The 12,991-nt window shown below is 40.8% G+C and overlaps 1 protein-coding gene across 1 annotated transcript in view; it reads right to left on the minus strand.

Annotated features, from left to right (window-relative positions):
- Nucleotides 1-12,991, minus strand: part of TNNI3K (TNNI3 interacting kinase) — a 146,096-nt gene that overhangs the window by 84,530 nt on the left and 48,575 nt on the right. The window contains exons 14-17 of the mRNA XM_035122872.2: nucleotides 11,041-11,133; nucleotides 10,892-10,949; nucleotides 10,592-10,786; nucleotides 8,209-8,313 (exon numbers count right to left, since the gene is read on the minus strand). Of these exons, the coding sequence (XP_034978763.1) occupies nucleotides 8,209-8,313; nucleotides 10,592-10,786; nucleotides 10,892-10,949; nucleotides 11,041-11,133 (451 nt within the window). The remainder of the gene's footprint in view (nucleotides 1-8,208; nucleotides 8,314-10,591; nucleotides 10,787-10,891; nucleotides 10,950-11,040; nucleotides 11,134-12,991) is intronic.

A 12,991-nucleotide genomic window follows, 5' to 3' on the forward strand; every position in this document is an offset into this window, starting at 1 on the left:
ATACAACTTTCTTCAAAAATAAAGACTTTGAATTGAAAGAAGAGGTTGGACAAATTTCAGCATAAACACTGAGTACTTCTGAAGAAAGGAATGAGTGACTGGAAGCGGGATTTGGAATGAACTTTTTGACCCAAATGACAGCATCACTGCTGCAGTAAGCCAGACTGCTTACTGTTGTAAGGAACCTGTCAGCTTTCTTGACTGGGGATTTTGTGCTCCTGTTTCTCCCACCGATCCTCATGTGTCACCCCTTTATTGTATATTACTCGATGCATAAGGAGCACCATACCTCACCGAAGTATTTCTCAGATTTTATCACAAATCTCCTCCCAGCACTCTATTAGCTTGGTTCGCCAACAGTTGTTTCAAAACAGGTAGGCACGCAATCACACTCCTGTGGTTTAAGCAAGTTTGAATAATTGTTTCTCTAAATCTGTTACTGTCACTGCAAGAATCGATTTTTTTTTTAAAAAAAAATATGACTGCAGATTTCAGGTAATAAAAGTGAAGGTCTAGGCTCTGCAATACCACCACCTTGCAAAAACATGTTATTCTTTCCCTTGCTCGGGGTTTTGGCTTTATAGTTCATGTGGGGGGCTGGGGAATTTTTCTTTCTTTCTTTCTCTTTCTTTTCTGCTGGAGAATTTCTTACAGCCAGACAATGCTACGTACTTCCATTTCCTTTCTCTAAGCTTTGTTATGGTTCATCTCCCAACTGGATCAATGAAGGAACCCAGAAAGAGAAAGTAGGCAGCCAGAACAGTATATTGTAGCTGCTTGTTGTTGTTGTTTAGTCGTTTAGTCGTGTCCGACTCTTCATGACCCCATGGACCATAGCATGCCAGGTCCATAGCAGCCATTGTAGCTGCTATGTGGCCATTATCAAAATCAGTAGCCCTGAGTCACTTATTTCTCTATTGTCCAGTAAAATTTGGAAATGATATGAGTGATATGATGTTATGCTACAGGTTTCCCTATCCCTTGCACTAGATTCTGTTTATGAGCAACAGGAAAACAGTCTGAGGACATCCTATCACGTGTTTTGTATTACTAAAGGAAGAGCCACAGGGCTGTTTTTTTTCAATGATAGCCCTGTATTGGCTCATAAGATATAGACCTGGCTTTACAGACATAGAATAATATACCCGGAGATGTATTCAGGATTATTCTTGCAGTGAATAGGTAGACTTGCTTCTCTGGTTTTAAAATGATCTATATAAAAAGCGGTACAAATCCAATTTTTTGCTACTGTTTTAACAACTTTCATTTAAATGAAGTGCACAAATATTTGGAAATAAATTCACCCATGATAAGTAATCCTGGAAAGAACTTTTGAAATCAATTCCTGCAGTGGTGATAACAAATCCAGGATAATATATAGATATAGATATATAGATATAGAATGCTCCAAGGCTTAGGATGAACTAGCTCATCAACAAAGTTGATTAAGTAGTGCAAAAATCTGTGAACTACAGCTGAAATCAAATTCCATGATTGCTAAGTGAATGAACTTCATACAGAGATAAAACTTTGAATGATTTCTAGCTCGTCTTCATATCAATTCCCTCTTTCCACCCCACAACAGGAAGCCCAGACTCTTAGCTCTCTCTCTTTTTCTTTAAAAAGTAAGTCAATCAGAGATCTATGAAGAAAGTTAGAAAACAAAACACAGACACAATATTCTAAGGCTTATTGGGCAGATACAAAAGTGCTGCTGTTGCTATGAATGCTTAGTCACTTATTCATGGCTTATAAACAATCATAAAGAAGGAAAGTGAGTGAGGTATTTCCTGCATCTTCCTTGCTGAAGTAATTTACTCTCTCAACAGGAGCAGCTTGCAGCAAAGCAAATGACACCTTGCGGGGCTGGCACAAATTAAACAGTTTAAGTCTTTTCTAGTAAGGAAATATAATTACCGGTACTGGGAAAGCTTCACCTGTTGATATTCTGTGTTCCAAATACGTTTAAAACCTTTTTAAAAGCCAAATATTTCAGAAATATTTTCTTAAAGCTAAGAGGATTCTGGGAAGCAAAGCTGGGATTGCAGTGAGAGACTGTGAAAGTGATGCTACACTTTTCAGCCACATCATGACACTGTGGCGATCAAGGTACTTGAAGAGGTTTATTCATCACCTTACTATATAGTGTGTTCCAAGCATATGGAGTGTGAAAGGCGCAGCAAATTATAACATAAAAGAGTATGAATGTAGACACATCAATTCTCATACGGAATTTATCAAGAATGTTGTCTGAGCCAAGTAGATTTAGAGGGGAGAAAAAAAGTATTTGAAAAGAAAGAAATGAACGAGTTGGCAACAGGATACATGATAAAGGGAAAGTGAAAGGAATATTGATGGTCTCTACAAAACAGCATAACATTACACATATTACAACTGAGGTTATACAAGAAAGAACAGTCAAGTGGGAAACACCATTTATATATATATATATATTTTTTTTGCAGACAGATAAAATTTAAACTCTCCGAACCAGGACTTCCACAAATCAGTGCTTTCAAGATTTTCAACTTCACATAAAAGCAAACCCAGAGAATGATAAATTAAATCGTAAAAGTTTAATGGGTACATGAGATGTTGCCATGATTCTTTCCATTCCCAGTGAATCTGATTTCAGCTCTCCCATCTATTTTTCATCAAAATGTTTAAATGGTTTGAGGATGACAAGCAGAATTATTTTGAGATACCTGCACTCAGTTGTCAGGTGGAAATGTTAATCAAATAGAGGTACCCATATGTCCTCCAGAATATTAAAGGCTAAAAATAATCCCGGGTCAGCACCGTAGGGTCTGTGAAGCCATATCTTCAGATCATTAGAGCTTTTAGCTGGTGTCCCCATGTGGTAACTTTCTGGCAGGTTCCTGCTCCAGAAAGAAAGGGGTAGAGGAGAGGAAGGCAGCTTATTCATTGTGAAAGGGTTTTTTAAAGAATGTCCTACATAGCCTTTGCTTGGTATAGATTTCTCCTTTGGGAATAACAGCAGGGTAAACTCAATGATTGTTTCCTTCTTTGGATCTAGAATCATATGGTACGGTGTGTCTCAAAGCACTCTTTCTGGTCAGATACACAGTGAGCAAAGGTATTATAATTGGATACCCCAAGCAATACTTTGCTGGATTTTGCAGAGGCCAAGGCTCCATTAGGCCCAGAAACAGAACTTCCTTCTCAACTCCTAAACATTGTCAGCCTTCCTGAAGCTATATGACGAGAGAATGTTTGGAAACCTGCCTTGTCAATTTTTCCAAAGAAACAGAAGAGTTTGCTCTTTAAAGATATTCCTGTCAATCTGAGATATTTCACCTGCACTGCATGATTTGTCTATATCTGTCTGTCTGTCTGTCTATCTATCTATCGATCTGTCCATCTATCTGTCTATATTTACGTACACAGATATAAAGGGACAAAAGAATCTACCATAGCCAATAGAAGCAGAACAAATAAGAAAGCTCTCCTGGACCATTGTTGTTTCAATGACACTTAGAGCTTGGGTGGGTAAGTGTGGGAGAAATGTAGCCCTTTAAGCCTCACATTGAGGAAATACAAGAGGGGGGGGGAATCAGCAGAACCCAGACAAGGTTAATAAAGAGTTCATAAGATTCAGTACTAAATTGCCTGCTCTTAAGGCCATCTCCATCTCAAGACTGGCCAAGAATACCCTTTTCCATTATTTCTATGAAAACAGTAGAAAGAAGGGGGGGAAATAGAAAAAAGAAAAAAAGAATTAGGAGACGCATGTAATCAATCTTCTCCTTTAGAAAATCCAGTAGTTCTTCAGGGCTGCCAGATACTGTGCCTTTCAGGGCAACAGACAGGCAATGCCTATTAAATGTGTTTTTCTTCTCCAAAGAAATGGGGTCAGGGAAAGATTCTTCTAACCTTACTATGCTATAGATTTAATGAAAGGCAACTGCTATTTTAAGGTTTCATGAGGGGATTATATATATATATCTATATAACAAAGACAAGTTGCGGACACCCATCCCCATTACCACAGAGCTTCCACTGACTCTTTTATCTATATCACCAAGCCAGCCCTTACAAACTTTCACTGATTGTTAGACCTATAAATGAGGCTTAGTCGCTGAGAAGGATAGGTCCTGACACTCTCCGTGTTTATGAGTTAAAATAAGAGTGATATGCTGCGATGCCTGTCTTTTAGTTAGGGTGTTTTCATTACCCCAAATTCTTTTGACTAGCATACAGTTTTCTCAATAGTTGATAGCGATGAGCAGTATTCATTAGCTTTCATGTTTTAGCAGCGGAATGACAAATTACACTGGAATTGGTTCTTACCTTGAAAGGTAAAGGGACCCCTGACCATTAGGTCCAGTCGCGGGTGACTCTGGGGTTGCAGCGCTCATCTCGCTTTACTGGCCGAGGGAGCCGGCGTACAGCTTCCGGGTCATATGGCCAGCATGACTAAGCCACTTCTGGCGAACCAGAGCAGCACACAGAAACGCCATTTACCTTCCCGCCGGAGTGGTACCTATTTATCTACTTGCACTTTGACGTGCTTTCAAACTGCTAGGTTGGCAGGAGCTGGGACCGAGCAACGGGAGCTCACCCCATCGCAGGGATTCGAACCGCCAACCTTCTGATCAGCAAGCCCTAGGCTCTGTGGTTTGGACCACAGTGCCAGTGTCAGGGACTGGCTAGACACTGAGGAAGTAAGGTAAAGGGACCCCTGACCATTAGGTCCAGTCATGACCGACTCTGGGGTTGCGGCGGGCTAAATACTGATGGGCGAGCACTAGGAAAAGGGAGGGTTATAAACTGACTTGGAAGAATGATCTGGGGGAGTCTTTAACAGCCAGGAGGTGAAAGTCAGAGAGGCTGAGGGATTGGAGAGTGAAGAACGGGTGCTAGAGCAAGGAGACATAGGTCAGGCAAACTGCTTCTATAGGCAGAATATGCAGAAGTGAAAAATTATTGGCTAATAGTAAATGATGTAAAAGATCCCTGATTCCCACACCGCAAAGACTGAAATAAAGAAATCCGCACACTGATTTTTGAGCATGGGTACAAAATATAATAATACATGGATGGTGCTGTGGGTTGTGAATGTAACTTGGATGCTTAAAGAAGTAGGTTAAACACAAAACAGGGGGCTGCAAAAGGACTGCGTTTCTGGCTCCGTGTTTATTGCATGATGCCTGTCAATTTAAATGTTCATGTGCCATTCAAAACTGTCAGCACCAGTTCATAATGAATCTACTTTTTTGCATCTGGACCCAAAAAGTAAAGTATGAATTAGCCTGCTAATCAGGATATAAATACCTAAAGACAGGAAATGAATGCAGTGGGGAATTAGAATGCAGTTTCTAGTTGGAGAAAAAACATTTTAAACAGTTTTAGGCAGGGCTTTGTTTTCCAGACGGAACTTGCTGGAACTTAGATCCAGCACCTTTCAGGTGGATGCCATTGCCAGAAATGTTGGACACCATCAGGCCTCCATAAAAGTATATAGAAAGATAGGCATCAGATATTCTTGTTTTTGTAACACATGTTCCTTCTTTCCAATGCCACCTTTTAAAATTAGTATGTGAGGTGAGAACTGATTAGTGGGGCATGCAGAAGTTTGATTTGCAACATGTTTACTCATGATTTCCTTCTAGACAAGAGAAATGGAGTTGGGAACATCAGGCTAGTGGTCCAGTTTGCTGTTTTTCTGCACAGGAGTTGAAAGCTTCCAGTTTTTAGACTTAACAAAATGTACAAATATAGCAATCAAATATAAATGTGGCTATGTTCGGTCTCATGTGGACAGCATCTCCCAGCATTTTACACAAGCAACACACACTTACACAAGTAACAACACACACACACACACACACACACACACTTAACACAATTCCTACTTCCACTGCTTGTCAGGTGCAGGAATCCTAGTCCTGAATTGTTCAGAAATGGTTATTCAAAAGCTTAATGACAGGCTTTCCACCTCATTTGATTAATGAACTGTAATTAGTACAAAAGGCAGTAGTTGGGAAAGCAGATCTGGGTCTCCTGACACTGAACCTTCTCCAGCTGTACCAGCCATTAGTCAAGTTTGAAGCTGAAACTCATGTTTTCAGAAGGCTTCCATTAGCATCCATGTAAGCACTGTGTGCTTATGTTATGCATCTATATGTGCAAATCTTGACATCCAAACGCTTAGATCAGATAACCCTTGCAAAGGCAGGAACCATGTAGGGGAATTAGAAATTCTGAACCTGCCTAAAAAATATATTTGGCTGAATTGTAAAATCACTGTCCCTTAAAACGTTTGTTTGTTGCATTTATAGCCTCACCTTTTTCTCCAAGGAGCCCCAGGGGATGTACATGGTTCTTTTCTCCCTCCCTTCATTTAATTCTCACAATAATCCTGTGAGATTAGGCTGAGAGGCAGTGACTGGTTGGTCCAAGGTCACTCAGTGAAATTCATGGTCAAGTGGGGATTTGAACTCCCCAGGTCTCCCAGGTCCTAGTCTGGCACTGTAACCACTATGATACCCTGACTTTAATTTTGTCAGCAAAGGATTACTTACATCATTATCACCAGCATATATTTAGCACTTGTGCAGCACATGCATGTATTCTCACTATGTATTCTCGCTACATAGCGAGAAGTAATTCTCACTATGTTCAATGGCTTACATTTCAAGAAAAGCATCTTTTCTTATGCGTACTGACTCTGCAAAACGTGCTACCTTTTTATTCCATTAGTTCAGCTGATTCTAAAGAAATTTCAGAGCAGTGGTATTTCTTTAAAAAAATGGATTTGTTTTTAAGGAAGAAAAGCCTGTAGAAATCATATCCTCAGAATACAAGAAACAAAACCAAAGTTTCCTTGAAAACAATACCTTTTGGTTTTATTTCAGTAAATGTCTATAATGAAATCAAATAACCCAAGCAGGTTGAGGGCTGTTCTAATGATGATCACCTGCACTCCCACTGAGTTAATAAATCAGGATGAATTAATTACTTCCAAAATTATCTCAAGCATGACAGACAGTTGATGTCTTTCAAATTAGGTATTAATTATTACAATGAAACTCATGGAAAAAATAAAAAATAAACACCCGTAAGTGGCTTTGTGATCTGTGAAGTACTTACAGTCAGTGAGCTACCATATCTCCCCATTACAATGGTCAGAGCCAGCTCAGACTTTTCCAATAGCTTAGGATGGTTGACACCTACAGGAATCTGTAAAGTTGCTTAGCAGCAAACAGACTGCCTCCCCCTCCACACCTCTCCCCAAAACAATAAGGAGTTTGGGCAGGAAGCTTTGAAAGACAGCTGATGATTATAGATGATTATATGATTTATAGAAAGTTGGGACTTTCCTTTACTCTACAGTGAGGGTGGAGAACTGCATCTAGCTGGTATGTCAAATTCTTAACTCCCCCATCACCCCATGTGCCAAGTTTGACAGGTGGGGGGCTGCCCTCCTTTCAATCACAGTACATGGTAACCTGCCAGTCAATCACAAGGACAGTTGTCCCATTTTTGCCTGCATGGTTTGAAACCAAACTTCCAGCCTCTCTGCTTCTCACCTTCTAACAGGTTAGCATTGGCACTGCCATTCAAGGCTGAGCTTGTTCTGGCCTGCCTCTATTCCCATGTACATCTTTTCTCTCTCTTCTTTTTTAGTCACATGCATTGAGAGATTGGGTAATGTACTATTTAAATTACTTTCTGCCCCACTGGTAATTTCACTGAAGGGAGGTGCTTCTCCTGCCTCTGGACTTCCCCATGAGCTTTCTTATTCAGAGGTCCTGGCTGTGAGAATTGACACTCCTAACAGCCAGATGCAGAGTCTCTCATTTTGGAACTATTGCTTCAAGAAGGCATCCTCAGAAGTGAAATGTGCTCATTGCTTGAAGCCAGTGTCATGGTCCTTATTTTCCCTTAAGGTGAAGCTTTGCATTGTGGATGGCAAATTGTGACTGTTATTTTTCTGGACATTTACAGAATGTGCAGTTTCATTTCAGCTTCAAATCTGATTAATCCACTACCCAGTTGTTTGAAAATGGACTAGACAGATGCTCTGAAGAGGCAATATGGGTTCAGTTCTGAAAATACTTCAATCTTCAGTTCAGCGATCTCATTTCAGCCACTTGCAATTGTAGAGCAGGTGCCTTCCTGCATTTATTTTGGAACAATATGAAGAGCAATATATCGAGAGGCAAAAGAAAGAAAGAACTGTACCTGTTCAAGTCACGATGTATAATTGGTTGGGTGAGATTGTGAAGGTACTCCATACCTTTGGCAACATCTACTGCAATGATTAATTTTGACTGCAAGTCAAGATTCCTGCAAGGCAAGGGTGAAAAATAATAATTGTAGCATTAGTCAAATTGGAGGGAGGTGAGAAGAATTTTTCAAACTTCCTGATTATTTACATGATCCTGATTGTTGAAATCAAGTTCTCTCAAAGTAGTTTAAATTAAGAACTTATCTCAAGATGTAATTTGGAAATTGCTGAATTAAAACTTGATTAGTCATTAATTGTCCTGCTATTTCCCACTTCCTCTTCTTCTGAAGAGGTCTTTCACTTAGAGAAAGAGGGAGTGGAGCTGACCTTGGCTACACCCTTATATACAGTATGTACTTGGGTACCTCCCTATGCCCTCATTGCTAGGATTATGTCTCTGTTCCTTTATTTAAGGTATGTACTGTGGTTCATAAACAATAAAAATGAATCACAGAGCAGTTCACAATACAACATTGAAAAACAATTTTTAAAAACCAACAAGGAAACAACTACAATTAAGACCCAACATATAAACCAACCTATCATAAACGCAGTACAGTAGCAAAAAGAAACTAAGCACACAACCATATGACTGAAGAAAACCAACCGGACACTTCGGCTAAAGATCTTATCGAGACACAAAAGCCAGGGAAAACAGGCCTTGGAGGAACACATGCCTTACTAATCTTTGTGGGAGCATAAATTGGCAGATTTGCTGCTAATAAAACTGAGAGGGGCAACACTGTGAAGCATGTCCATGCCCTATGTAGGGCAAGATTTAATGAGCTCTGCCAACAGAAGCCTGTGTGAGGACTTCCACTAGTACAATGGGGCTTTCCTCCCATCTCTTCCTCCACATACACCCCAAACCGGCATGGGGGGAGAGGGTGTCAGAAGAACTCCCAGATCAGCACACAGGGGAAGGAGAGAGCAGAAATGCTTGTGCTCTTCTTAGTGCTATGTTGAATTCCCCCGAGTTGCCAAATCCTCTTCCTGTGCACTAGCCTCCTGTATGTTCACCCTTATAATCCAAACCACAAGTATAAAGGAAGAGAGAGAAAACAAAGGGCATGATCAATAGACTCGTGCATGCCATATTCTACATGAAAAAGGTTGGTGTTTTTGTTTCTCAAGGCACCCCTTGAACCTGGCATTTGACAGCTGAGTTGTAAAGGCAACTCCCTGTTTACATGGAGGGTTGCATTCTGGGTCACTGTGCATGTCAGTGGTCATGCTAAAGCCCATTCCGCCCCCCCCACCCCCTTCCAGGGCCAAACACATCGTACGTGCCAGCAGTTGCACGTCAGTTGGACGCGCACAAAATGGTCACTGCCTGTATATTTTTAGGGCCCACTGCATTTCTGTGATTGTAAGTAAGGTGGCGCTGTGGGTTAAACCACTGAGCCTAGGGCTTGCCAATCAGAAGGTCGGCGGTTCGAATCCCCGCGATGGGGTGAGCTCCCGTTGCTTGGTCCCAGCTCCTGCCAACCTAGAAGTTCGAAAGCACATCAAAGTGCAAGTAGATAAATAGGTACTGCTCCGGCGGGAAGGTAAACAGTGTTTCCATGTGCTGGTCTGGTTTGCCAGAAGCGGCTTTGTCATGCTGGCCACATGACCTGGAAGCTGTACGCCGGCTCCCTTGGCCCATAGAGCGAGATGAGCGCCGCAACCCCAGAGTCGGTCACGACTGGCTCTAATGGTCAGGGGTCCCTTTAAGTTTAAAATTGTTTTAAACATTGTGTTCTAATTCACTCTGGGGCCTTAGGGACAAGGGCAGATTAATCATCATCTAGTTTATTGTAGCACTACCACTGTGGAATCCCAAATAATAATAGTCCTGTTGCTCTTTCTGGCAAGGATCAAAACCCCAGATGTTACTCAACCATTTTTCAAACTGTGGGAACAGAGAAACAATCAAACCATGAGAGGAGCTGATTATTTACACGTGCCCCCTTTCTGAAAACTCTTCTTCATCTTCCACTACAAACTCAAGAGACCTTGTTTGCTAATTAGCTTCATGGAAAAACTGCCTAAATCACAAACCATGTGTACAAAAATGCATGTGTTATGGGAAAGGGCGAATAAAAATGCATATATTTGTGAAAACAACATGCAAAAAAATGCATGAAGTTATGGAAAATCTCTTACAAGATTGTGCACTGTTAGTCAAAATTGCACACAACTTTGTGCAAAGACACTAAAATGCTGGTGAATTTTGCTGCAGAATAAAAAATAAAGAAATGGTACGTTGCTCTTGAAATCTGGAGAACTGAATAGAAGTTTTGAAAGATGAGGAACTGAAAGAAACGGAAACTGACCGATGTAAGCCAACTTTACCTTTTTTGTTCATGCAGCAGAGAGAAGAGGGATCCTCCAGATATGTATTGTGTAACTATTGCAAACTGACTTGGATCATCCAGGCAAGCACCAACAAACTGGATGACACAGGGGTGATTGAGTCGGCACAGGATGGAAACTTCTCGGCAAAACATGTCAACGTCTGATTTGGAGCAGTAGGTGTTGGCTCGGTATCTGGTTAGCAGCATCAGAAAAAAAACATATATATTAAAAGAACGCCATTGAAAAAACATTCTTAACTAAGTAAAGTAACCAACAGAAAACTCCACTAAAGCTTACCGTTTGATTGCCACTATTTTATTTCTGCATCTTCCCTTATATACTTTCCCAAATGATCCTAGAAGGAATGGGATTAAATAAGAACACAGCCACATTTGGGGGGGGGTGTCATTCTCTAAAATGGAACCTTTTTTTCTGCTTCCTTTTACCTGAACCAATAATTTCATGGAACTCGATTTCTGAGAGCTGGAGGTGAAAATGGGATGGCAAACCAGCGCGGAGAAGAAGAACATCTGCTTTTTCTGCCAAAGGAAAACGGTGCATTTGTAAAAAATGCAGTGAAGTACCGAATTTAACAAGAAATAAATAAAACAATCAACACATCGATAGCTTAGTCCCCCACTATGAATAGCTTGACTGGTATTTCTGTTCCTTTTTGTTTCAATATCCTACAATAAACCCCCAATAATAAATACAGATTTGCAACATTCTGACTGCCTTAGAGCTTGCCCTTTTTTTGGCTTTAGAAGCTTATCACTAAAGAACACTGTTCCATATGCATATTCTATCTGGATCATGTAATGGTTGCAGAAAATCCTTTATACAAGGAATTAGTTCCTTCTCCTGTCTCTCTGTCTCTCTAACAGTAGCTAGCGAGGCTGTGTTTTTACTGCCATTCCAATATACTCTTCAATGACTCTGCGAATTGGATTTGATACACAACTGAATTTTCAGACTAACTTGTTGATCCATGTGCTTCGCTGTAACAGGTTTATCAAAACATTTCTCAACAGAACATTTGAATATGCCTTTTGATTACATGAGTAGGATATAAACTTTTTGATGCACCCAAAGCTGATAATGTGGGAAGGAAATTCTAAAGGAAGTGTGTCAAAAGATCCATCAAGAAGCAACTGAGTTATGCCTCAAACATACAATTATTTTTTTGTAAACGATTTTATTTCAAATGCAGGTAGTTAAATCTGATAGCACTCACATTTATATTCTTATCATCACTTTTAATATTTAGTAAGAACAAAACAAAACAAGCCATCCTTGGTAGTACCTTAGATGCCATTTCACAGAACATCACAATTCAATTTGTGTAGGACATATGAAATACTACAATAATTATAATTACACAAATATTTTTCTGACTGGTGTAAAAAGAGCCCGTTCCACAATTATGACACTTACCAAAGTTAAACTAAGGCTGCAATCCTATGCACATTTTCTTTGAAGCAAGCCCATTAAACACAGTGGGACTTACATCTGAGTAGGCCTCCATAAGACTGGACTGCCTTGACAATTATCCAGCAGCTGTCTTAAGTGACAGTTCTCAACTCACACATACGGAAATTTCTAAATAAAAGACCCTAGTAAAGTTAAAGTTTAATCTACTCCCTTTTGGACAAAAGATGCCAAGCAAGGTCTTTTAATGTGATGCTAAGAATTGCTACTGGCTTTGACCACTGTACATGCCCACTCGCCCTGTTCCAAATGCTGATGTGCCTTGTTTGTACTTCCCTGTCTATTGTTGAGACGAGGCCAGGACCTAAACCAAAGATGGATCTAGGGAGCGCAACTGGGTGTGGAAATTCTGGGGCCCCTGCAGCGGGCACCACAACTATGGCATCCAATGGAAGGTGAGAGGCGGGGAGGGGCATCAGATTTTGGCACCACACAAGGCACCACTGGGAAGCCAAGGTACGCCACTGCCTAAATCAGTGGTGGCCAAACTTGGCCCTCCAGCTGTTTTGGGACTACAATTCCCATCATCCCTGGCCACTGGTCCTGTTAGCTAGGGATGGTGGGAGTTGTAGTCCAAAAACAGCTGGAGGGCCAAGTTTGGCCACCACTGGCCTAAATGAAGGAGGGAAAGTGCAGCAGTTGTAACAGTGTGATGTAACAGTTTCCTGGCAGGCAGAAATCTGGCAGGTGTAACTTTCCCAGGTATGGAGATGAAGTGATAGAAACAGCATTGCCTGTCTTTTTTCCCCTCCATGTCAGACCAGCTATCAAAGGTATGGGAGGCAAACTGAGTGGAGACACAGACCCAGGTAAGATGGGCATGCCCAGCAGTTGTGCCACCAGCGGAACTATTCTGGATTCCCAGAATAGACAAATCTTGGAAAACACCTTTGCTATAAAAGATTCAAT

The sequence above is a fragment of the Zootoca vivipara genome, chromosome 7 (assembly GCF_963506605.1).
Source record: "Zootoca vivipara chromosome 7, rZooViv1.1, whole genome shotgun sequence".
In the NCBI taxonomy this organism is placed as follows: Eukaryota; Metazoa; Chordata; class Lepidosauria; order Squamata; family Lacertidae; genus Zootoca; species Zootoca vivipara.